The 22,671-nt window shown below is 40.4% G+C and overlaps 1 protein-coding gene across 3 annotated transcripts; it reads left to right on the top strand.

The window, feature by feature from the left end:
- Positions 1-4,014: 4,014 nt before the first annotated feature.
- lnp1 (leukemia NUP98 fusion partner 1) lies at positions 4,015-11,099 on the top strand. 3 transcript variants are annotated; one of them, XR_004340598.1, is made up of 5 exons: positions 4,015-4,553; positions 7,799-8,032; positions 8,412-8,510; positions 8,750-9,752; positions 10,385-10,476. XR_004340598.1 is itself a non-coding variant. In XM_032573103.1 (4 exons), exons 1-4 carry the CDS (start codon positions 4,368-4,370, stop codon positions 10,490-10,492), a joined length of 627 nt encoding a protein of 208 aa, XP_032428994.1. In that variant the 5' UTR covers positions 4,015-4,367; the 3' UTR covers positions 10,493-11,099. The 3 variants fall into 3 exon arrangements, 2 of the variants coding, with proteins under 2 accessions (XP_032428994.1, XP_032428993.1); XM_032573103.1 differs by lacking the exon at positions 8,750-9,752 and having other exon boundaries at positions 10,385-11,099; XM_032573102.1 differs by having other exon boundaries at positions 8,750-10,501.
- Positions 11,100-22,671: the final 11,572 nt, after the last annotated feature.

Raw genomic sequence — 22,671 nt, 5'->3', positions numbered from 1 at the left:
CTGTGTTTATTTTGAGTTTCTGTCTCCCTGAGTCTCCGTGTTGTCCTGTCTCCCCTTGATTGTTTCCAGGTGTTTCTTGTCTCCTTGATTACCCTCTGTGTATTTAACCCCGCCTGTGTTCTTTGTTCCTTGTTGGGTCCTCGTCGTGTTTGTCCAGTACCTGTTGTCACTACCTGCGAGCTTCTGCATCCTCTCCTTTGTGCTGCCTGGACTTTGTATGTTTTTGGATTTCTGGACTTGTTTTCATTATTAAACCTTCTTATTCATCTTACCCTGGGTCTGCTGCCTCTGCCTCACCACCCAAATCATGACAGTTTAAGTGTGACAAATTGTCTGCCTTCCTGAGGCTGTTTTAACAGGAACTTCCTGACCACAGCTGAGTTGGCTCAAAGGCCGACTGTTAATTGGGGCCCCTGAGCTGCACCGGTGCAAGACTTGTGAGTTGAACAAAGGAACAATAGATAGGTTTTTTCCCACTTAACTGTCTAAGAATAAAACTGTTGATTCTGCAGTAAAAGACGTACAACAGAGGTCAATTAAGATAAAGGTCTCGTATGCAGAGGCGTTTGTGGTTAAGGTGTCAAAGCTTCGAGACTGCAGATCCAACGGTGACCTGTTTGTCACCTATGCCCTATTTGTCAGAAACTGTTTGTACTTCTTGTTTTTTTTTTCTTTCTTTGTGTGGTTAAGGAACTCAGCCATTGGCTACGTGTTTGAGTCTGTATAAGAGGAGGCCCCTGAGCAACGGACTCGGAGAGACTCCTTTGACACTCATGTGTGTTCCAACTTTGATGACCACTGTGTGTTAAATGATCTTTCTCCAATTGCAATTGTTTTAATAAACTTGTACTTTTATTCTGATAGCTGCCTCCTAGATTGATGTTGCTTTAACAATCTTTTTGTAGGTGTTTGCATATTGTGTTCATAAAGCCTACGATTTCTGTTAATTTTATAAATTTGTCTTTATGCGTATGCAGAGTCAGATAGCTTCTGGTTCCAACTAGCAATGATGTACATTTTCTTTATGAATTTCTCAGTTTAGCATTCACAAAATCTATTAACAGATGAACATCTTCTTCCTTGTTTTGCCTTTAAATTGATTTGAATCGACGTCTGCATCTAATTTGCCAAACATTTAACGAGCCTTTAAAGTCATTCAACTGTGATTTGAATGTTGGATAATCTCATGTAATGTTCTGGTGTTTTAGCATCTAGTTTGCATGGAGGAGAGCCCTTCGACTTTCGGTTTGACCTTAACTCACTCCCATCTTTGACATAACAGATGACTGTAATCTTCAGGAAGTTTTGAAGACATCCAGCATGTTTTGTAAGCCTACCTGCCCAGACTAGCCCTCCTCCCTAAGATTCATGTTGCTAAATGGAGACAATGTGGGAAAAGCAATCCTCTTATGGGCCTGAGAGTCTAGATTTGTGTGCTTGATGTCTCCGCTCAGAGGCACTGTGACCGGAGTACATTTTCAAACCTCGATATATTAGGTTTGAACATATCAAACTCAAAAGAGCAGCTCAGATTTTTCGAGGCGGATTATGTCACTCCCATCGTAAAGTAAAAGAAATTCCACCTCCTCATATTGGTCTACTATCAGTTTGAACCTGGAATAACGAGGCATTCACTGGAAGTAGGAAGTCGAATTGCTTCGCTGTTAACATCCAGTTCTCATCAGTCGCATATAAACTTAAAAATTAAAACAATTTAAAACTTTAGCACAGCATTGGTGTGCTGTCAGATGTTCTTTTCAAGATGAAGTTAGTCATAAATCAATACTAATTTAGATATTAGTTCATGTAAACCTGTAAAATCTTAAGAGATTGTCGAAATGGATTATTAATGACTATTATTTCATAAAGGGTTTGAATACTTTTATTATTGATTACTTTTATTATTTTACTCATGTATATTATATATATCCAATGCATTAAAGGTCACAGCTTGCCGTGATACTAACTGCAGTTTCTGTGTGGCAAACTGTTTGCCTTTTGGAGGTTGCTGCAACAGGAAATGCCTGACCACAATTGAGCTCACTGAAAGGGCCAAAGGTTACTCTGGGGCCCCTGACCTACACCGGTGCAAACTTGTAAGTTGAACCAAAGGACAATAGATGGGTTTTCCACCCAACTGCCTTAGAGATTAAACTGTCGACTTTGCAGTAACGTGTGTACACCGGAGGTCAGTTGAGATAAAGTTCTTTAATGCAGAGGTGTTTGTGGTTAAAGTGTCGACGCCTCAAGGCTTCAGGTGTTCCAACTGTGACCTATTTGTCAGAAACTGCCTGTACTTCTTGTTTTTTTTTCTTTTCTTGTATGTTTAAGGAACTCAGCCATAGGCTGTGTTGTTCCAATCTGTATAAAAGGAAGAGAACTCAGAGACTCCTTTGACACTCGTGTGTGTTCACTCTTGATGCTCACTGTGTGATTTTCTCCGATTGCAATTGCTGTAATAAACTTGTACTTTTGCTCTGATATCTGCCTCCTATTGCTGTTGCTTGAACAAGATACTCAGTGAAATGACAGGAAAATTGCAACTTTTTAGACCCAGTCAGAAAGGATAAATGCAACAGATAAACTACTAGTCTCACATTATGAAGCATGAACTTTAGTTTTTGAGCTGCATAATCTAACCATCTGAGTTAAACACACGCCTGGGATGTGCTTAAAGTCTTTTTGGGTTTTTTGTACTTTTTTTTTCTCTCCAGTTTGTTGATTGCTGCTTTGAGTTTTCCCTTCAGGATTTGCAGGCCTCCTTTAAGCTTTTGTGTGTCATTTTTGGATAAAATGGTCTGCAGAGACACGTCCCACAGGCAAGAGGGGAGGATATATCTTGTTGGATGTTGCTAAATCAACTGGAAACACTCTGTAGAAAAGATACAACCTTGCGTTTTGGTCAAAGCGATGCATGTTTCATTTAGACTTTAGGAATTTCTGTGGGCTTGAGAATACTGAAGCTTTATCTGTTAAGCAGGAATGGAGTTTTTAGTGTTTCATTTCTTCCTGTTGAAAAACAAGTGTGCTGCGTGTGTGTCTATCCCCCACACCCTCACACACCCCTCGCTCCCAAATCAATACTTTTTTGGATAAATCTTTTGCTGCAATAGCAGCTACAAGAGGTATTTTTCTTTTAATGAAATGTTTTGTTGCTAGCTAAAGGCTTATAAGTGTCTTGAACTTCCTGTTTATGTTTTATCTGTATTCTATTATTACAACCTAAGCTTTTCATTGTAGATTCTTTTGAAATATCAAATTTACGGTGCAGAAATAACTTTGTTGTTTGTCACTTAAAGCTACAGTATGTAACTTGTACAAATAAAGATGTTATTTTTACATATTTGTTAAAATTATCACCATGTTGTGACAGCATACTATAAGACAGATAATCTGTGAAAATAAATTGAGCTCCTCTACTTTCCTCACTATGGTCCTCCTCCCAGAGAAACAACCAATCAGAACCAGGAGGAGGGTTTTAGCACTGTCAATCAAGCTTGTGTACACACTGCTCACAACCTCCCCGTTTCTCTCTGCTGTGCTACAGCTAGTTCACCACAACAAAGCCTGCCATGAATGCTAACGGTAGTTTAGCATGGCCACAAATGACAGCGGATATCTGTCTGTCTGTCTGTATTACATAAACTCCCAATATAACCAATTAAAGTTTGTAGTTCTACTACAAACTGCAAAGTTTCAAGAGTGTCTTGAAAAAAGACACTATGAAAAAAAATACAGGGCGGTGTGCAGCGGTAGACAGGTTATCCCGAAGAGACGTGGTTTGCCCCATTTGCCACAGGGAGCCCCGGGCTCTGAGTGTGGGAGACACAGATACCGGAACTCCATAATTATTGACAGGTTTGATGTGGCCTGCGAGTGGAAAGTATGGGCAAATTGGACGGGTATCGGCTGTTTACCCGCAGGCCCGCCACTGTAATGGAAAGATTTAAAGCAGAGGCCACAACAGCCACCCACTGAAAAAAACTACTAGCTGTAACTCAGTGTCTCCCAGCATCTCCTTTTTTTAAACTCTGCCAGCCACACAGTAAAGAGCTTACCGAGGATTCTCTTATTTAAAGACTCAAGCGAAAGCTCTGCTGTTTTATTTTTGGCTTATCCAGGAATAACACAACAACAACACAGACGAAAAGCGCCCAGAGGCTCCGTAGTGGCATCCAGTAGACGTTACCTTCCCCCTGTGGGACGTTCGTGTGTGGCAGGACTGTCAGAGACTTTAGTGGGTCAGCTGAGCGTGGTCTTTGCTTTCTGCATCACTGAGCTGGGATCTCATTTGAATCTGTCCTGCTGGGTTTGCTGAGCCAAGAGGCTGCCTGTGCCTGTGTGTGTGTGCACACACAGCAGTGATCATGTCCCTCAGACTGCTGCCCGCTATCGTGATGGAAAACGACGAGGACGATGATGGGAACTTCACCAATTGGATGAGTAGCTACTGGGGTCACGGAACGGACCGCGGACACTCCAGAGAGAGAAAACGCAGTTTCAGGCGGCCTTCGAAAACAAACCTCGATCGCAGAGCATCACTCCCCACCGTGGTAAGGACAGGAGCAACACCCGGATGCACTCAGTTCCACTTGAATTGACTTTTGCAGAGCAGCATAATGTACACAGAAAAGCAGCTTTTCATGTCTGTGCTATTTTATTACAGCAAGACGTGACTTTTATTCATGTCTGGACTGTTCCCTTCCACGTGAATGCCTGATGTTTTATGACTTGTTGTAGAAAGAAGTCCTGACCTGGAATTTGCCTTGATAAAAATTTATACCGCATGTGTAAGAAATACTCAGGGCCGTATTTACAAAGATGTGGGCCCCTGGGCTGGAAGCTGTTTTGGTGCCCGATGTACCAGAGAAAAAAATGGCCATTAGCTCAACATGTTGTTCCAAAAAGGAATTATCATAACCAATACTTGAGTATTGTTTACTTTAATAAAGCAATCCCCAAATATTTGTACAACTCACCTGACATGGACCAATGACTCTTAGATAAAGGACAATGACTGCAAAACATGCGTTCGTTAAAAAAAAAACTTTTAAAAAAGCTTAAAAATCTGTGGGAGTCCCCTATGAACTGAAGCCCTGGGCTACTGCCACTGGCAACCCTTTCTAAAGTCTGGCTCTGCATATAGTAGGTATTCATGCATCTTTGTGGAACTCTGGGCCCTGTTAAAGATAGTGAAGGGAGCTGAGAGGGTCTTTAGAATCTAGGATGTGTTTGTTCCACATCTGACTGCTAAACCGATCTCTTTTTTATTATTATTATTTATAGTTTTTGCTAAATTGATTTCTGCTGAAACCTGGTTTTTGTTTTCTCCTGGTATTTAGACGTCAAATTTTAAGATCCCAGTTGTAGGAACAGTAAGAACGCCCTCTGCAGTCTACAACTCAAAATAGCTGTGTGCATTCAGTAGATAATGTAGCAAACGTTGCTGAAATTAACATTAAACTGATGATTTGTTGCTCATTCAGTAGCACATAAAATATATATATATATATATATACATATATATTTAAACCTGATCCTTTTTAAACTATATTATATTGCTTTGGAAAATCATAGTTAGCACCCTGTTGGTCTATATTATTAAAGTTTCATCAATGAAAGAGAAACCTTAAAAAGTTTTAATGTTTACAGTTATTTAGAGATACGGGAGAAATGAATGAAATACATAGAGCCTTGTTTTGTTTTCGTGGGGGATGGTGGCTAATTCTGGATCAGACTGGATGGCGACGACGAACCGTTATGTAACCTAAAATGAGAAAAACAAAGAAGAGACGGATCGCTCATTAATGTCCTGGCTAATATTGGTTTACAGTTTTCTCTGACTTCTGACCTGCTGATTCTCATATCAACTGACTCCGATGCTTTCTGACAATTAATCAATGGAAACCCCCTCCAGCCGCTTCGCTACGTGACTCGACCACTGATCAAAAAAACTGTCTGATTCGTATTGTTGTTTGATCGACTGGTCCATCTACGAATGAACTATTAAATTGATTTGATTTATTACGTTTGTGCATATGTCAATTCGGACTTGGTCAAAGGTTTTTATTATTTTTGCTTGCACGTGTGTGTGTGTATGTGTCGGACATTTTTCTCAACGACTCAGTCCCAGCAAGTAGACTTTGCATAAATAAATCATTTTGTTTTACCTGCCATGACAGATGAGCTTTATTGGATGAGGTTTTTGTAAAACAGGGAGCTGCTGGGTGTTATCTGACACATTCATGGTCCAAATCTGCAATGGAGCATTTAGGGAAATAGTTTTTGACATGTGTATTTCGCTCACTCATAAAAGTGGGGATTTATTTTCTTTATTGATCATTTTTAATATTTTTATTACCAAAACTAAGACTACACAAAAGATGCTATAAAGGTGCAAAACATTGAAAAATTACATGGTTGATGAAATCATCTACGTTAAAGCATGAAATCTTGGCTCTTGTTTTTAGCTCATATTTTTGTTAGCTCATTATCCCATCCACGGGACAAATCTAATTTTTCGCTGCCAGTTAAGGGGTTAATTGAGTCAAAATTCTTAAGTACTTGTTTTTTTGCTGTGTTTGTGATTTTTGGTTTGTTTTATAAAAACAGGTCTCTCTTACAAATGAGATCTTGGATGTCAATGAGACAACCTGTATGACCTGGTTTGAAATGTTTAGATGCATGAGTGATATGACCGTCTCTCTGTCTGCTTATGAATTAGTAGGCGGCGTTTCTTTAGTCCCTTGACTGTCACCCCAAAAATGTTTGCATGTAAACCAATGGGTATATGAATTAGCCATAAACAAAGGAACGATAGCGACATGGAGTCACTTTCCACTGGATAATTGTTTTTTCATATAACACATAAATATATGTTTTAATGTATATTTTGCTTTTACTAGGGATCCATCGCCACGCTGTTTTCACTTCCGATACCAATACCGATATCTGAGGTTTAGTGTTGTCCGATGACGATCCAATACAGAAAAACAGTGCTGAATTGACTTCAGACTTTTTCCTGTTTTTTTTTTTAACACAGATGTAAACGTACTCAATTACAAATTTATTTGATAACTTTGCACACTTAAATACACCAATAGTTTCACAAACATGTAAAAACAGCACAACTTCAATTTGTTCAGTCGGTGAAATTAGGAGCACAACATTCAATGATAAATAAACAAACGGACAAAAATGCAATTAGCAATTTCAAATGTAAGGTAAAATAAATAGTAAAGCATGACGTCTCTCAAAGTACAAAGCATAGAAGTAGACTGAATAGATCTGTCCTTATGGATCGGGTACATTGTCACAGGCGATCAATCTAGAATTATTTTCAATATCGGGACCGATACAGGTATTAATATCGGATCGGTGCATCTCTAGCTTTAACCAGTATAAGTGATTGTGTAATATAATTCCTGAGAAGCAGCTCAGTACATTTTGTTCACTTTGCTTGGAAGTAAAGCACCATTGAGCTCTGACATAACTTAGCTTTAGTCAGACAGAAAAACATCGGGGAGCCGAATTAAACGCAGAATATTCACCTTACATCACCTTAAGGAATACTTGCCTTGCATCTCACAGTGGTCAGATTATAGCTAATGAATTAACTGGCTAAACTGAGTCCAGAGGTTAGCTATAATTAGTTGATGTTACCTAAGGACATTAGTGGCAGAGTGGTTTTCTCATTTATTGAAAACGGTCTCACTGAGGCTCTTTGTATTTTCAGCAGAAAAAAAAAGAACAAACCCCACAATGACACCCATTTTCTCTTCGTTTGTGTGACGTACAGACACAACTGGATGCCATGAAGCTGAACAAGATCCACACGGCGACCAACGCGCCCATTCCCAAAACGAGGGAAGACAAGGGGGAGGTCAGGCCTCACCAGAGGGTTCATCGCATCTCCTCGGACGAAAACCGGCCCAAGACGGCCGTCATGGAGAGCCGCATCACCCCCATCCCAGAGATCACAGAGTCCTTCCAGAAGAGGCTGTGCTTCACTGACAAGAAAACCATGTGTCTGGTTAGAACTGATGTCTATTTTATCATTTAACTTCTTGATTAGTCATTTTTGGTGAAGGCTGTCAGGATTAAGGAGCGCTTAGAGGGCATTAATGTTCTGTTACCTTAATGTGCACGCAGGATAGAAGACATGTAAGATCTGCATCATGTAACAACAACAATAAAAAGCTCCTATTAGCAGAACTTTCAGTCCTAAGTAAGGAGTTTGTGGGGAATCTAAATGTAACACTGTAACGCTAGTACAGATTTGTGACATCAGCGTCCCCTCCTTGCGAATGGAATCACTCACATGTCCCTTTGTAGTTTTGTATAACAGTATCAGAAACAAAAGAACTGCTGACCCTGACGCTGAAAATCTCGTTCCTCTTTATGTTTCATAGAGCGATAAAGACAAGATATGCCTGATTTGCCACGAAGACATGTGCAAGAACGGAGAGGGAGTTCAAGAACTTCACTGCACACACTGCTTCCACAAAGAGGTAAGAGGACGTGTTCAGGTCAGATCCACCGCATACTTCCTGTCTGTGTTCAACGTGATCCCAAGCATGCCACAGATCAGATCTCACATCTCAATCCTGCACATGCATGACGGGGCCTGGTATGAAAACAGCGATCCAGTAGCAAATGACTCTGTAGATGCATGGAGCGTCCTCGCAAACCGTTGACCCCCAACTTGGCGTTTACTGAGTCTGATGTCTCCTTCTGGTGGGTGCTGAAGGAAGCCCGGCGGTTAGAGGCGAGCGCGCCACGCAGAGGCAGCAACACGGTGGCCTGTCTGTTCAGGAGGCTGACGGAGGAGAGGAGAAAGTCTGCGGATGGGTGGATTTCCTCGGCGAAGGAGCAGCACGCCCCGCGTCGACAGCTTTCCCTGCGAAGGCATCGCTGAAATCTCTCAGAAGGGCGCCATCTTTTTTTTATTTAGTGATTCCTTCAATGGTCAGGAATCGCTTTATTTCAGCAACGTGGCGGGTCTGAATCTGCAAATCCTGAAAACGTCTCCTGAAAGCTGACCTATGAGCTTTTTGGGTCTGGTCAGACTTTGGTGTTCCAGTTAACCTCTTCCCCCTCACAGTGAGGCATTAAATTTACAGTAGTCTAAAGGTTTGAATTTACAATTAAAAGCATGAACTTGTCAGAGAATAACTTAGTTTTTGTGACTGTATATAAATAAGTGCGGCCATTTGAGTTTAATAATATGCAGTATTAGATGTACCAGAGGTTTTTGTTGTCTATGAGCTTGAAGAGATCCTTGCAAAAGTATTCATAGTGTTTGAACTTTACATTTTGTCAAGTTGCAACTGCAAAATTAAATGTATTTTCTTGGGATTTTGTGTGGTTGGCCCACAAAAAGTGAAGCAGAAGGAAAACGATAGTGATTGAAGGGTTGCCCTGTATTTATGTCAATCCATCATTTCATTATCTATTAGTAGCTTCTTTGACCCCGTTTAAAGAAAACCATATTCAAGGTGATGTACAGTGATAGTTTATCGCATCCGAAAGCATTTTGCATGAAGCAAGACTCATTTTGGTCATTTCTGACTGGAGCACCATATTCCTTATGATTCCTGCGTTCCCTGCATGACCTGCGGCAAACTGCAAATGAGTCTTCATGGATTTCTTTTAACAATGTCTTCCTTTTTGCCACTTCTCCATGAAAGTCCAGATTGATGGTGTGTACAGTCTGTGCTGCTCTCCAGAGTTACTGTGAAATCTTTCCTTGGGTATGAATACTTCTGCAAGCTACAACACCTGGTGTAAACATTGTCTGTCAACTTACACTTTACAGTAAAGAAATGTATAAAGTAGGTAAAACATCTGCATATGTGTATATATATATTTGAGTATGCTCAGACATCAATGTACTTTAATAGGTGACCCTGTTTATTACAATCCAAGTGTTGACCTTGAAACCAGAGTTGATATTGTGTTAAATTTCTAGTGATGCTCCCAGAAATATGATTTTTTTATTATTATTTTTTATTTAATGGGATTTACATTTATGCCTTCATTGAGGAAGATGACTCCGCTTGCTTTTCAATGACATGAACCGGATTCTCTGGGGTGGCCAGAATTTTCAAGAAGGGGCCACGGACCCCTCCGGACTCCCCTGGAGGCCACCACTGGTTATATCAGCTTTATCCGTTTTTAAACACAGGAAACTGTTTTCTGAGGATCTCACAGGAAATGAACAAAACACGTGTTATTGTCGTCCTTCCCACATGGCCTTGTTGTGCATGTAGTTCCTACATGTGGGAAATGACGTGCTGCCATGAGAACATATGTGTATAAATCTCCGACTCAGTTAGCCAATAAATGTGGGTGACGTTCCCGTCTGTTCTGTGGTGTGTTTCAGTGCATGGAGCAGTGGCTGTGGAAGAGACAGACATGCCCCACGTGCCGTGTCCACGTCTCCGTCATAAAGCCTCTCTACTGGTCTTCGTCCCGCACCACTGTCCCATGACGGCCCTTGCACTCGCATGTTCATCCCTGTGACCTCCCGGCCCCAGAGACCTCCAGCACTTCCCAACTACCCCTTCCCTCTGCATGGTCACCCACTTCTAGATTGTCTTCTCGTCTCGGAGCGGCCCGGATCCTCCAGCTAGCAGGCAGACTTTGCCGCTGAGCAATGAGATCTGAGGAGCCCACGTTTCAGGAGAACCTGCGGCCAAACTGGTCGGTCTGAACTGCTCACAGCAAAACTAAAGGACACACTAAGCGAACTCAGCTACAGACAAATGGCAGCTTATTTGTATGTATAACGTCAGCTGAAACAAACTCCTACGAAAGAGGCCAATTCACAAAGGTTTTACCTCAATTTGTCATAAAAGTGGACTCTAAAAATTGCTGTCTGGATGAAAAACAATATAATTCGGGTAATTTTGATGTCTCAGTCCTGCATATGCCAAAGAATGACTGATCCATGACTGGGCTGATTTGCCACAACAGCATACTGAGTGTGGGTTTTAATTAAAGCTGACAATATCAAACGTAAAGATTACCAAAAAGTAAGCAGAAAAAAATGTCCACAACTTGAATTGCTAAACAAACAATAAAATGAATCAACCCTGTCTGTCTCCAGCAGTCAATGGGTCTAAGAGAGGGTGAGATGGACAGCTATGCCTGGACACATAATCCCACTGTAAACTTGCACAAAATCAGAGACCGATACTCAGGCAAATAGTGGAGAACAAATCAGATTTAATGAGAAACTGCAGATAGAGAACAGCACAGGCAGATTAAATCCATCAGTGATCTCTGAACAAGGTTACAGAGCGTGCATCTTATATACAGATGTTTGCACTAAACATGGGTTGTGGCTTTGCAAAAAGAAATAAAGGAATTTCTAGAAATTATTCAGAGGTGTGAAACTAGTTCCTGCGCATATTTTTGCATAAATGTAACCACAGTCGTATACCTCGAGATGAGCTTCCTTGTCTTGCTTGTATAGACTGTGAGACTTCTGCAGAGACAAACAACTTATTTGGTCTTAACAACGGAACCAACACCTTTTAATCATCTTCACACATAGAAATCTCAGAACTGTTTGTGCAGGGAAACAAAAGTTCAACTGTCTACACATTCTTTATTTTATGACTCTTCTGGTAAGTTAAAAAGAAACAAAACATGATACTTCGTTTCTAAATTAATAATGAAACAACATGGTTAATGCAATAAATGATAAAATATGATTAAACAATAAGTTTCCTTTCAAAATTCCTCCCTTTTGTTCCATAAGGAACAATACAATAGCTAAAAATTATTTGAATATAATGCATGTTCTGACAGGAGAGACAACACAATAAAACATCATAAAATAACCTTCCCAGTTGGAGTGGTTTGAGTTATTTCAATCACAGGTTGTGTTTGGAAGTCTGCTGCTTTTGTGAGGGACAATCCTCTGATAGTTTAAGCAAAGGTAAAGAAGGTATAATAAAAATAGAAAATAAAAGGTATTATTTACAGGTGTTCTATGTATGGGGGTGGTCATTCGGGGCGCTCCAGTACAAACCTAACACCTTCTCCCCGGAGGTTCTGGAGCTGGACATAAGTTTCAACCAGGATTTGCTGGACCCTGGGGTTTTTGAAAACATTTATGATACAAGGTAGCTACAGGTGGTGAGTCTTATGGACATGGTGGTGCCTTCAATATAGTTCATTTCAACCTGCTGATGTAGTAGAATCGTGGTGGGGGTACTGTCATAGGCGGTGCTGGAGGCTCGAGTTGGAGTATGATGATAGCCGGGATGAGGAGGACCAGCATCCCAATGGTTCCTCCCAGGGCCGGCACCTTCAGCACGTTTGGCGTCATGCTGCCCCTGTTAGACGTTGGGTCTACAGAGTGGGCCGAAACCGTGGGTAGCTCAGGTTACCTGAGGTGCTTGTTGAGTTCCTGGATTGAAGTTTGGTTGAATCCTCGTCCTCTTCCTTGATTTCTTTGATGTGAGCAGAACCGAGCCCAGTGTCCTCTCTGTCCACAGTTGTAACAGGCGTCGCGGGAGCTGTATGTGTAAGGGCCTTGGTGTTGAGGTGGGCCTGGAGGATAGCCAAGTTGTTGGTGGTTGGGCCAAACCTGTAGTTGTCTGGTAGTCTGGTGACTGCTTGGAGAAAGGCTAACTGAGCGTCTTCCATCATCTTTTCTTATTTCTTTTGCGCTTTTTCTTCTTTGTCGATGAATTCCTCGTATGCATAGGTGGCGTGGCTTATCATCTCAATAATGCGGGGTTCGCTTTTCCAGCCAATGTAGGACTGCTTTGCAGCCTCTCTTATTGGTTCTATTAGCCCCTCTAAGAAGCGATGGCACAGAAAACCTTCAAATGGGGTGATGCGTGGTGAGTTACGCCAGCCTGCTTCTTCCTGTAGTCCGGAGTGAATTTTAAAAACTTCTAACAGGCGTTGGAAATAATCATATGGGGTCTCGTTGGCTTTTTGCACACACTGTTTGACGATATAATACTGATGTTGAATGGGTAAGATTTCTTTGATTTTGTTCAGGAGTGCAGTCACTGCAGCAGCGTAGGCGGCGTTGTCTTGGTCATCGTAGTTTGGGTGGACTAGGCGGTCTGTGACATCGAACAGGTCACCTAGTTCTGCGGTGACAGTGATGCCATACACGTACATAAAAATTATTTTCAGTTCTTGGAATGAGGGTCTTATGGTCTGGACCAGAGTCAGGAGGGCAGCTGCGATGGCGACGCCACCTCGTTCCACAGGTGGTAAGTGTTGTTTAGAAATATGGATGAGGACGTCTAGGGGCAAGACAGAGCAGACCAGTTGGGGTCCATTGGGTCTTGTCTCCATAATAGGAAAGTTGTGCAGGTGGCCCTCTCAGCAACCTTGATGGTGGTGTGGGTGGTCAGGAGCAGGTGGGTATCCCTCGCAGGACCTACTGTCTGACAGTTTTCAGCTGATCTGTAAGTGAGATGCAATAGTTAAGCATTTTGTCATCACATGTGATTGTATCTGGTTCTGGTCTCTGCGGGGGTCCCAACCTTAGGTTAGGTGGTCCTGCAAAGAGAATTTCAAAAGGACTGAGGTTATGTTTCTGGCGGCGCATGTACATGAGTGCTAGTGGTAATGCCTGGACCCATTTTGAGAACAAGTCTACTCTTACTAGGCAATATTTTTTGTTTTCTGCTGGGCTTCATTCGATGAAATCCATCATAATGTGTTGAAATGGCATCGTGACTACAGGGTGCGCTCCCTTAGTGTGTAATTTGATCCCTTTTGACACGTGTTCAGCGCAGACTACACAGCTACAGGGCCGTGCTGAGACCTTTGGAGGGGCAGGGGCTCAAATTTAAAAAAGGGGCACATTGAACAAAAACTCCGTACAACAACATAGCAACAACCCATATTAATCAAGAATCTAATTGGATCCTACTATATCATTGCCATCATGCAGGGAAATGCAAAGCAAATCTAGTCGATATTTTCCCCAACAGGTATAAAGTTTCTGTTTCTGCTGCTGACAGTCCTGGAGGGCTGAGCTGATCTGAGACTGTAGCTGTTAAACAGACCAGAGGAGAGAAGGTCAAAGGTTATGAAGCAATGAAATAAGCAAAATTGCTGCCATTTTACTAATTAAGCCCTAATAATATCTATTTAACCTATAGAACAACCTGGCTGCAGACTGATTTATAGATCCAAAAGCTCAAAGGGGTTAACTCTATATAATAGTTAGATGTTAAACTTCTAGATCTAGAATTATAAGACTGAGATATCAAGGCAAAGAAAACTCATTAGCTGCTGGTAGGGGCCATTCAGGGGCCTCCAGACATTCAGGGGCCCCTAGAAATTGTTTAATTGTAACACAGACCATAGATCTAAACCTTCAGCATCATTTACAGAGAATAACAATGTTATTACATTTTATTTAATGCATTCAGCTGAGAAAAAATAAATAGTACATTTAGGATTTAATTAGGACGTTTACTTTGTAAAAGTTTAAAGAATCATCTTGATAGTTTGATTGTTGTGTTACCATGGCTACAATATATCTTTGTGTTTGAATTGGGTTTGTTCACAAATACATCACAGCAAATAACCAATAATCAGTGATTAATTTTAAACTGGGCCAATAAACCTGGTCTCCCTCTCACAGATTCACCTGATCGATATTTAAACATGTTAGTGATGCTGAGGTTCTTAGTAGGACGGGTTCTGGAGGGAGGGGGGTTCTGTCTAAGGCCCCATATTACCTTGGGCCGGCCCTGGAGGAACAGCTGCTGCGATGCGCATCTCTGGAATCCACCTGGAATCTACCTGGAATCCCCTATTAGTCCCCCGATGCTTTGGAGACATTTTGATCCATTTCATTGTGGCATGTTTGGCTTTTTGCTGCGGTTCTAATTATTGCTACAATATTTTCTCTGATGTTTATTTCATGAACTCTAAATGCTCTGGGCCGAATCTTCCTTTAACACTTGAGGTTCTGCAGTAACTTCTATTTACAGCCGCGAACCTCCAGCCCAGATCCCGTCAGCAGCGGCTTTAACCCGCCTGGTAGAAACGTTAAGGAGAAGCAGAGCGAACAGTCAGCAGGTGGTACCGGGTGGTACCAGGTGGTACCAGGGCTTTGAGCTGCGTTGCGACTCGCGGTGACAGTCGGTACCGTGTCTTATATCAGGATGTCTGATATAAAGATAGATATTCTTTCTATCTGTCGGTTGGACCGACTCAAGCTGCCTGTAGCGAACCGGGCCTTTAGCAGAATGATGAAGTTAAAATCAGAAGTTTTCTCTGCAGCCGAAACATTTCTGAGTTTAGAGACGAGGCAGGTTTTGTCTCGCTATTGCAAGGACAATTATGAAAATATAAATAGAAACAGGCTGCACAGTGGCGCAGTTGGTAGCACTGTTGCCTTGCAGCAAGAAGGTCCTGGGTTCGATTCCCGGCCGGGGTCTTTCTGCATGGAGTTTGCATGTTCTCCCTGTGCATGCGTGGGTTCTCTCCGGGTACTCCGGCTTCCTCCCACAGTCCAAAAACATGACTGTTAGGTTAATTGGTCTATCTAAATTCTCCCTAGGGGTGTGTGTGTGTGTGAATGGTTGTTTGTCCTGTATGTCTTTGTGTTGCCCTGCGACAGACTGGCGACCTGTCCAGGGTGTACCCCGCCTCCCGCCTGGAACGTAGCTGGAGATGGGCACCAGCAACCCTCCCGACCCCATTAGGGACAAAGGGTGAACAGAAAATGGATGGATGGATAAATAGAAACACATTTTCTAACGTCAACATCAGACCTACGTTTTTATTCACAAACCAGTGTATGAAAAAATATTCTTGCCCATAATTTGATAGTTAGAGGACACAGATCCTCCTCCTCCTCACCATGGACCCGGAGTCTGAACGACATGGAGGCTCTGAGAGTCATTATTAGACTGAGGGCAGCAGTTTATTTTTACTAAATTATTATATTTAGCTAAATATTATTGCTGAGGGGCACAAACATACGGAGCCCCCTAGGGGACATGGGGATTTTTTTTTCTTTTGCGTTCCCTCGCAATACTTTTGCGTTACCTCGCAATACTTTTGCGTTCCCTCGCAAAACGTTTGCGTTCCCTCGCAATACTTTTGCGTTCCCTCGCAATACTGTACTGGTCAGTTATGCAGCATAATTGAACACTGCAAGCCTTTCTTACGGTGGGCGCCGTACTTTATGCTTTAATATAAGGTTATGTGAGGTATTTCCATGAATGTTAGTATCTTTTTGTGAAATATCTGAAGTTTTATATCTTTCTTTAGGATAGAAAGGCACCACAAACCTACGATATAAACAGAAACTTTCCGTAAGTACACTGAAAAAACTGTGATCAGGGTTAATTAATATTTACTAAATAAATAAGAGCAAACTATACATAATAAAAAAGACTGTGTGCAGTTTGGAATCTCACTGAGCTGAATTAACCAAATTTGAATATTTTTTTAATTGCATTTTACTCTGTTTTTATTTAAATAAAATCAGCAGAAAAACAATAAGTAGAATTTATTTATTTTCATTGGTAAAGTCAAAAGTGCAGAAAATTGATAAATTTTACTCATTTGGGAGGCCTTGATTTTTCCCGCCCGAGGCATTTTCATCACAGGAACATCGAGTCTGCTTGGCATTTCATGGACTACCGTTTGCTTAAAGGTAAGACATGTTTTAATTGTTCTTAGTTAAACAATTCAAGTGTCTGTAGCAGTTAAACATTGTCTTAAGTTACTGCAAATTACCAAATATGGCAACTTTACAGTACAGCAAGTCAATTAAGTTATAGTGTGAAGGATTCGAAGTCAGTCAGTCTACGTCGTCTTTGATTTGACTAAATGCATTGCAATGATTGAAAAAGTAGTCTCAATGTCACAATTTAATGTGACTAACGTAATACCGTTATATAGTGGCCGTAGAATACAAGCTGCTCTTTTATTTAATTTAGTTTTTTGGCCTCAGCCCAAGCTCCCCTTCCCCCACCTTAACAAGCTAGCTAGCATGTTTGGGCACCATAATGGAGGAACAGACGTTGTTTTCAACGGTGAGAAGGCTAATCAACTTAGGAGTTTCGTTTAAAGTTACTGCATTTAGTTTTTACAATTAAAATGTACTCAAGTAACATTTTTACTCAAGTAGCATGTTAAAAGCAGATTTCTAATCAGTTTTTATAACGTTACACATTTCGGAAGCCGTTTTGCATAGTTACATTTTGAGACAAAGTGCGCTGTTTCTTCTTTCTTCTTTTAATTTGGCGTTATTTTCATCGAACGTCTGTTATTGTGTTTTGAGCACAATGGCTGCTGTTTTGCTAAACCCAAGTTCACCGGCTCTCACTGAGGCTCTCCATTAACGTTACGTTAGTTACATTCAGATGGCACAAACGGCTTCCTCGTTTTTTCCTGTTTTCTCGGAAAAACGTTATGCTTTCAAACTGTGGTTGCAGCTCACACTGACAGGTAAACAGTTACAGTGAGATGAGTCTGTGAATGTTGGGTTGAAATCAGTACGTAGAGCTTCATACTGACTCTGAGCTGCCACAGAGAGAGTGAGAGAAATGTTTCGTTAGTCCGTTTTGGGCATCTTTGATTTTAATATTTATTGTTTGGCATTTGTTGATGTGCATATTACTTTAAAATCTGTTTCATATTTTTGTCTAACATCTTAAAACGATAGTTCATTTTTTGAAGTGGGATTGGATTCATCCATAGTTGGTATATTATAGAGCTGAATGATTTTGAAAAAATACTTAATTGTGATGATCTTTTCAGTGACATTACAGTTGCGAAATGATTTGCAATTTCTGAGGGAAATATAATTTTGTATAATTGTTTTCTTATTTTCATTGAAAAAATTAAGATGATTATGGCGCGATTCTTGCAGGGATGTGTAACGGATGTTTTTTTTTAAGTCTCTAGATTATGATGTGTAGGCCAGGACATCTTTGCAGCAGAACATTTCATTTAAAATCATTTTTTAAGATTTAAGAAATTTAAGAAATATTGTACCTCCTGTGATTTGAAAATCGCAGTAGGCTGTATTGCAATTTTGATCAAATTTTGATTAATTGTTCAGCCCTGGCACATTATTTAATTACTAGATCTATTAGTGATGTAGGCTACTAGTTATACACTAATTTAAAAACACCTTTTTTTCTTATTGTCTTAGGTTCTGGCCTATGGGGTGGCAGTGTAAGATCTGCAAGTCTTTGTCTGCAACAAAGGGGAATCTACTAAAACATTACAGACTACAACACGCAACATTTGGTCGTGGGCAAACCCAGCCATGTCTATATGACAGTTGTCCTTGCACATTTAAAACACAGGGTGCCCTTCGCACACATTTGTCCAGGTATCATACAGCTCATGTCAGTATACAGCCAGGAATCATCTCTGCTTTTAAGTGTTTAGTTTGCAGTGCTAGTTGTTCTACAGAGAAGGACTACTTTCAGCATATAGGAAATCACCTGAAGAGCCACGAAACTGTCTTTTGTGTATTTGAAGGATGCAGCTTTCGGACAAATATATACAATACATTTTTGAAACACAAAAGTAGAACACACAAATCCTATTCTTCGAGCGATTTTAAGCAAGGTGTGTATGAGAGTCACCACGATCAGATTGTTGACCATTCTGATTCATTAGAGGCCAGTGATAATGAGGGCACAAGTTTAGATTGTGATAAGGAAAGTCCTTCATACTTGGTTCTTCAAAGAATCGGTTTACTTCTGCTGAAGCTAGAAAGTGTCTATAATGCCTCAGTGAAGTGCATTGATGCCTTGGTTGAAGACCTTCAGTTCATTTCATCTTCAGCATCTGTTGAAGTTGTTAGAGATATACTTGATTCAACATTGAAGTTAAATAAGAGCATTGTTGACCAGGCCATAATAACAGACTTGGCAGAACAGTTGTGCAACTTCCATCCCATTAGTACAGCACTTGCTGTAGGTGGTCCACTTGGTTCAGCTTTTAAGAGAAAAAGGTATTTTAAGGAGCATTTCCAGTGTGTTGATCCTGTTGAATATATTCTTGATTCCCAAAAGAACAAGACCTTTCAATATGTACCTATTCTCGAGACTTTGCAGAAGGTTTTGAAGAATAAACACATTGCAGAGGGAATCTCATCCAGACATTTAAACAGTACTGGATATATTACGTCAACTTTTGATGGCGAACTTTTCAAGCAAAATGCCTTCTATGCTGGAGAAGAGACAAAACTCTCTATAATCCTTTATGTCGATGACTTTGAGGTGTGCAACCCACTAGGAACTTGAATTAAGGCTTCTGGCTTCTTCATAAACTATTTCTACAGACTGTTGTTGCGCAACACCTCCCCTCCCCCTTCTTTCTCTACTGTCTCACTCTCTACTTCCTCTTCTGAGAGGGGAGATGTGCTACCAGCTCTCCTTCTAACGGGTTAATTGAGTTTCCTAAATCTGCCGGGATTTACCCTGTCCAGGACTGAAGTAAACTCTGTTTAAGCTGGTTTCGAGAAACGATTCGCCTGGTTTTCTGACGGCCTACATCCAGGTGTCCCACCCTTCTTCCCCCTGTGAATTAGCCAGACTGAGCAGCCTACAGCCAACTAGTTTCACAGAGCACACCTGTTAACGGTCGCTCGTTCTCTATTTTACAACTTGCATTTGTTATTGAACCAGGTAGGTTTTAGTGACTCGGGCGAGTCCCAAGGATGACGTTTTAAATTTGGGCTACCAGCAACCTAAAAACATTTTAAACTTTTTCCTCTCCAGAATCAAACATCACAGCTATTTTACAACCATCAAAGAACTTTAAGGTGACTCATTAACTGAATGTCCACAACATCTTTTAGATTTTCTTTATGCTAAATATTTTATTAGTAAGGCAGTTTTGCAAGGGTCAGTACAGCTTAATTCAGTAGCAGAAATAATCAAATAAGTAAAATCAATCATCTAGTCTATCTTTCCCTACTGCTGATACTGAGAACTAAAAAAAAAAAGGGAACCTTTGAGAGAGACGGACGGAGTTTGGCGTTTCGAACCCCAGACCTGGCTTGATGATGAAGAAGGTGTTGCAGCAGGAGGAAGATGTTGATCGGCGAAGGCAGGAATCTCTGTAGGTCTGATGATCTTCTTCTCCGCATGGATGGTGAGGTCACACAGGACTTGGTGCTGGCAGGAAAAAAGGCACCAGTTCTTCTTCTTTGTCTTTGCCTTTGTCTTTGTCTTCATCTTTGTCTTTGGGGTCTGAACCCAGCCGATGAGAGAAGTGCGATTTGAAGCCACAGGTTGTGGGCCTGACGGGTTGGTCTCCATGAGAAGGACAGTCTTCGGCTCTGTGGCCCCGGCTCTTCTTCAGCTGCAGAGTTCTTTGTCCATCTCTTGGCTCGAAGCTGCCCGGAGGATCCAACGAAAGGTTCCTCTTTTGCACCCACCTTTTATAGGGTTTATCCACCCTTTTGGTGCGTTTTCATTGGCTGTCTGCTTAGACAGATGATCTCACATCCATCACTGTCCTTCAGACATTATGTCCTAATGTCTGTGCTTCTTTGTCTCGGGGTTGCTCAACCTCCTGTGTCTGCTGCCTGCACAACCTTTTACCTAAATAAGGCGTTGATCATCTCTGCTCTCCTGTTAGTTCCTTGCCTTTCACCTTTCACCTACTCTCTACCTCCAACATATCAGTGATGTTTAATTGCAGTTACACCTTTTTACACCATTTCAAGTTCAATGTAAAAATCACATTTATATCACATTTATTTTCTTTAGCTTCTCTGATCTAGCATTCATTTATAATTTTATAACCATAACTTATATCACATTTATTTTCTTCAGCTTCTCTGATTTATCATTCATTTATGATTTTATAACCATAACTTATTAATTATACTTATTATAATCCTAATGTGAGTTATTACAGATGTTTTTCTGAAAAGAAACCCAAAGAATAATACATGATTCTAATTATTTAATACTAAAATTACAGTTACTTGTTTTTCTTGTAAGTGTTCCCACAAATGTTCGTGTAAATATTATTACAAGTAAACCAATATTAATATAAGTATTTTACTTTGAATCTTATCAAATTACTCAAAATGTTTAGATTTAATTCTTTAAAACTTTCATGCTTTAAAATAAGGAATAGTCTCAGCTATTTTTATAAATCTGCAGGCTGGAACTTACTTCCTCTTTTTCCAGGAAACCTGCTTTTCCTGTTTAATGACTCTCTCTGACTGACTATGATTTCTTATGATTAGATAGAAAAAAGTAGAATTAAAGCAAAGTTTGCATGAGACAAAACAACACACACAACCAGATTTATTTTATTGACACCTAAGTCTACTGCTGGGCCTTGATGTCACTTGAGTGATTCATTTTAAAGATAACTTTATTTATTATTACTGTTAAACTAAATTTATTGACACTTAAGTCTACTGTTGGGCCTTGATGTCACTTGAGTGATTCATTTTAAAGATAACTTTATTTATTATTACTGTTAAACTAAAATCTCCAGCATGGGGAAGTGGGATGAGCTCGGATTTTCTTGACAAGACTCTGTGTATTTCCTTCTTGTCAAGAGCAATGGAGATCTTTAACTGGCACAACTGACAGAAGCGGTGATTTTTCCATCACCGCTTCTGTCTTCCGTGCAGTTAGCTAACACTGTCACCTGCTATGGAACAAAGTACACTGTTGGGATGATCTTGCCGTATGGCTCTACTGGGGGACTTCCTGACTTTGCTGAGATTATTCAGATAGCCATTTTAAACAACCGTGCACATTTTATTGTAAAGTTACTAGATGCATGGTATGAAGAGCATCTTAGATCTTTTCAACTAGAGAACACTGGCAAAATTGCTCTTGTTGAGCAGCAGAAACTTGGTGATGTGTACCCCTTGGCTGCATACAGTGTGGGAGGAAAACGCTTGGTCACACTCAAACGTCACATCTGTTATTTGTTTTAGGTAAGTTTGATAAATTATGGTAACCTTTACATCTCATAACATCTGTTTTTAAACCCATTGTTCTGGAAATATAACAACAGTATCCTTTTTTGTTGACATTTTAGCAATTAAATAATCATAATTATGGAACACACATTTAATGTTATGATTATAAGTGTGGTGTTCCACTTAAATAAGTACAGATTTTATTTATAAATTTTTTTATACAGGTTTTTTTTTCATGTACTGTATAAGAATATATTTAACTTTTGTCTATTCTTGTCAGGATGGCAGAGATGGAGGCAAAACTCAGAGTAATAATTGACGACCGAATTGAGAAGTTGGTCCTTCCATCAGGAATCCCGCCCACTGTGGAGGAGCTGCATAATATTGTGAAGGAGACCTTTGGGATTTCTACTGAGTTCAGTCTTCAGTATTTTGACTTGGAATTTGAAGATTATTTTACTCTTCACAACAGTGATCTTATCAAACACAAAGGCACCATAAAGGTTGTTCACACTTAGGCCTGTCACGATAGCAAATTTTGCTGAGCGATTAATTGTCTCAAAAATTATTGCGATAAACGATAATATTGTTTGAAGATCTTTTTACACTGATTTAATGGAAATGATGTAATAATGCAGGCGATTTCCTGCCAAGGATAGATACACTTTATTTTCAAAAGAACACTAAACACTGGAACTGATAAACAAAATAAACAAAACAACCAAAAACAAAAATAAAATGGATTC

The sequence above is a fragment of the Xiphophorus hellerii genome, chromosome 9 (assembly GCF_003331165.1).
Source record: "Xiphophorus hellerii strain 12219 chromosome 9, Xiphophorus_hellerii-4.1, whole genome shotgun sequence".
NCBI lineage: Eukaryota > Metazoa > Chordata > Actinopteri > Cyprinodontiformes > Poeciliidae > Xiphophorus > Xiphophorus hellerii.
Note: the sequence above shows the minus strand (reverse complement) of the source record. Positions and strands in the feature narration are given on the sequence as shown.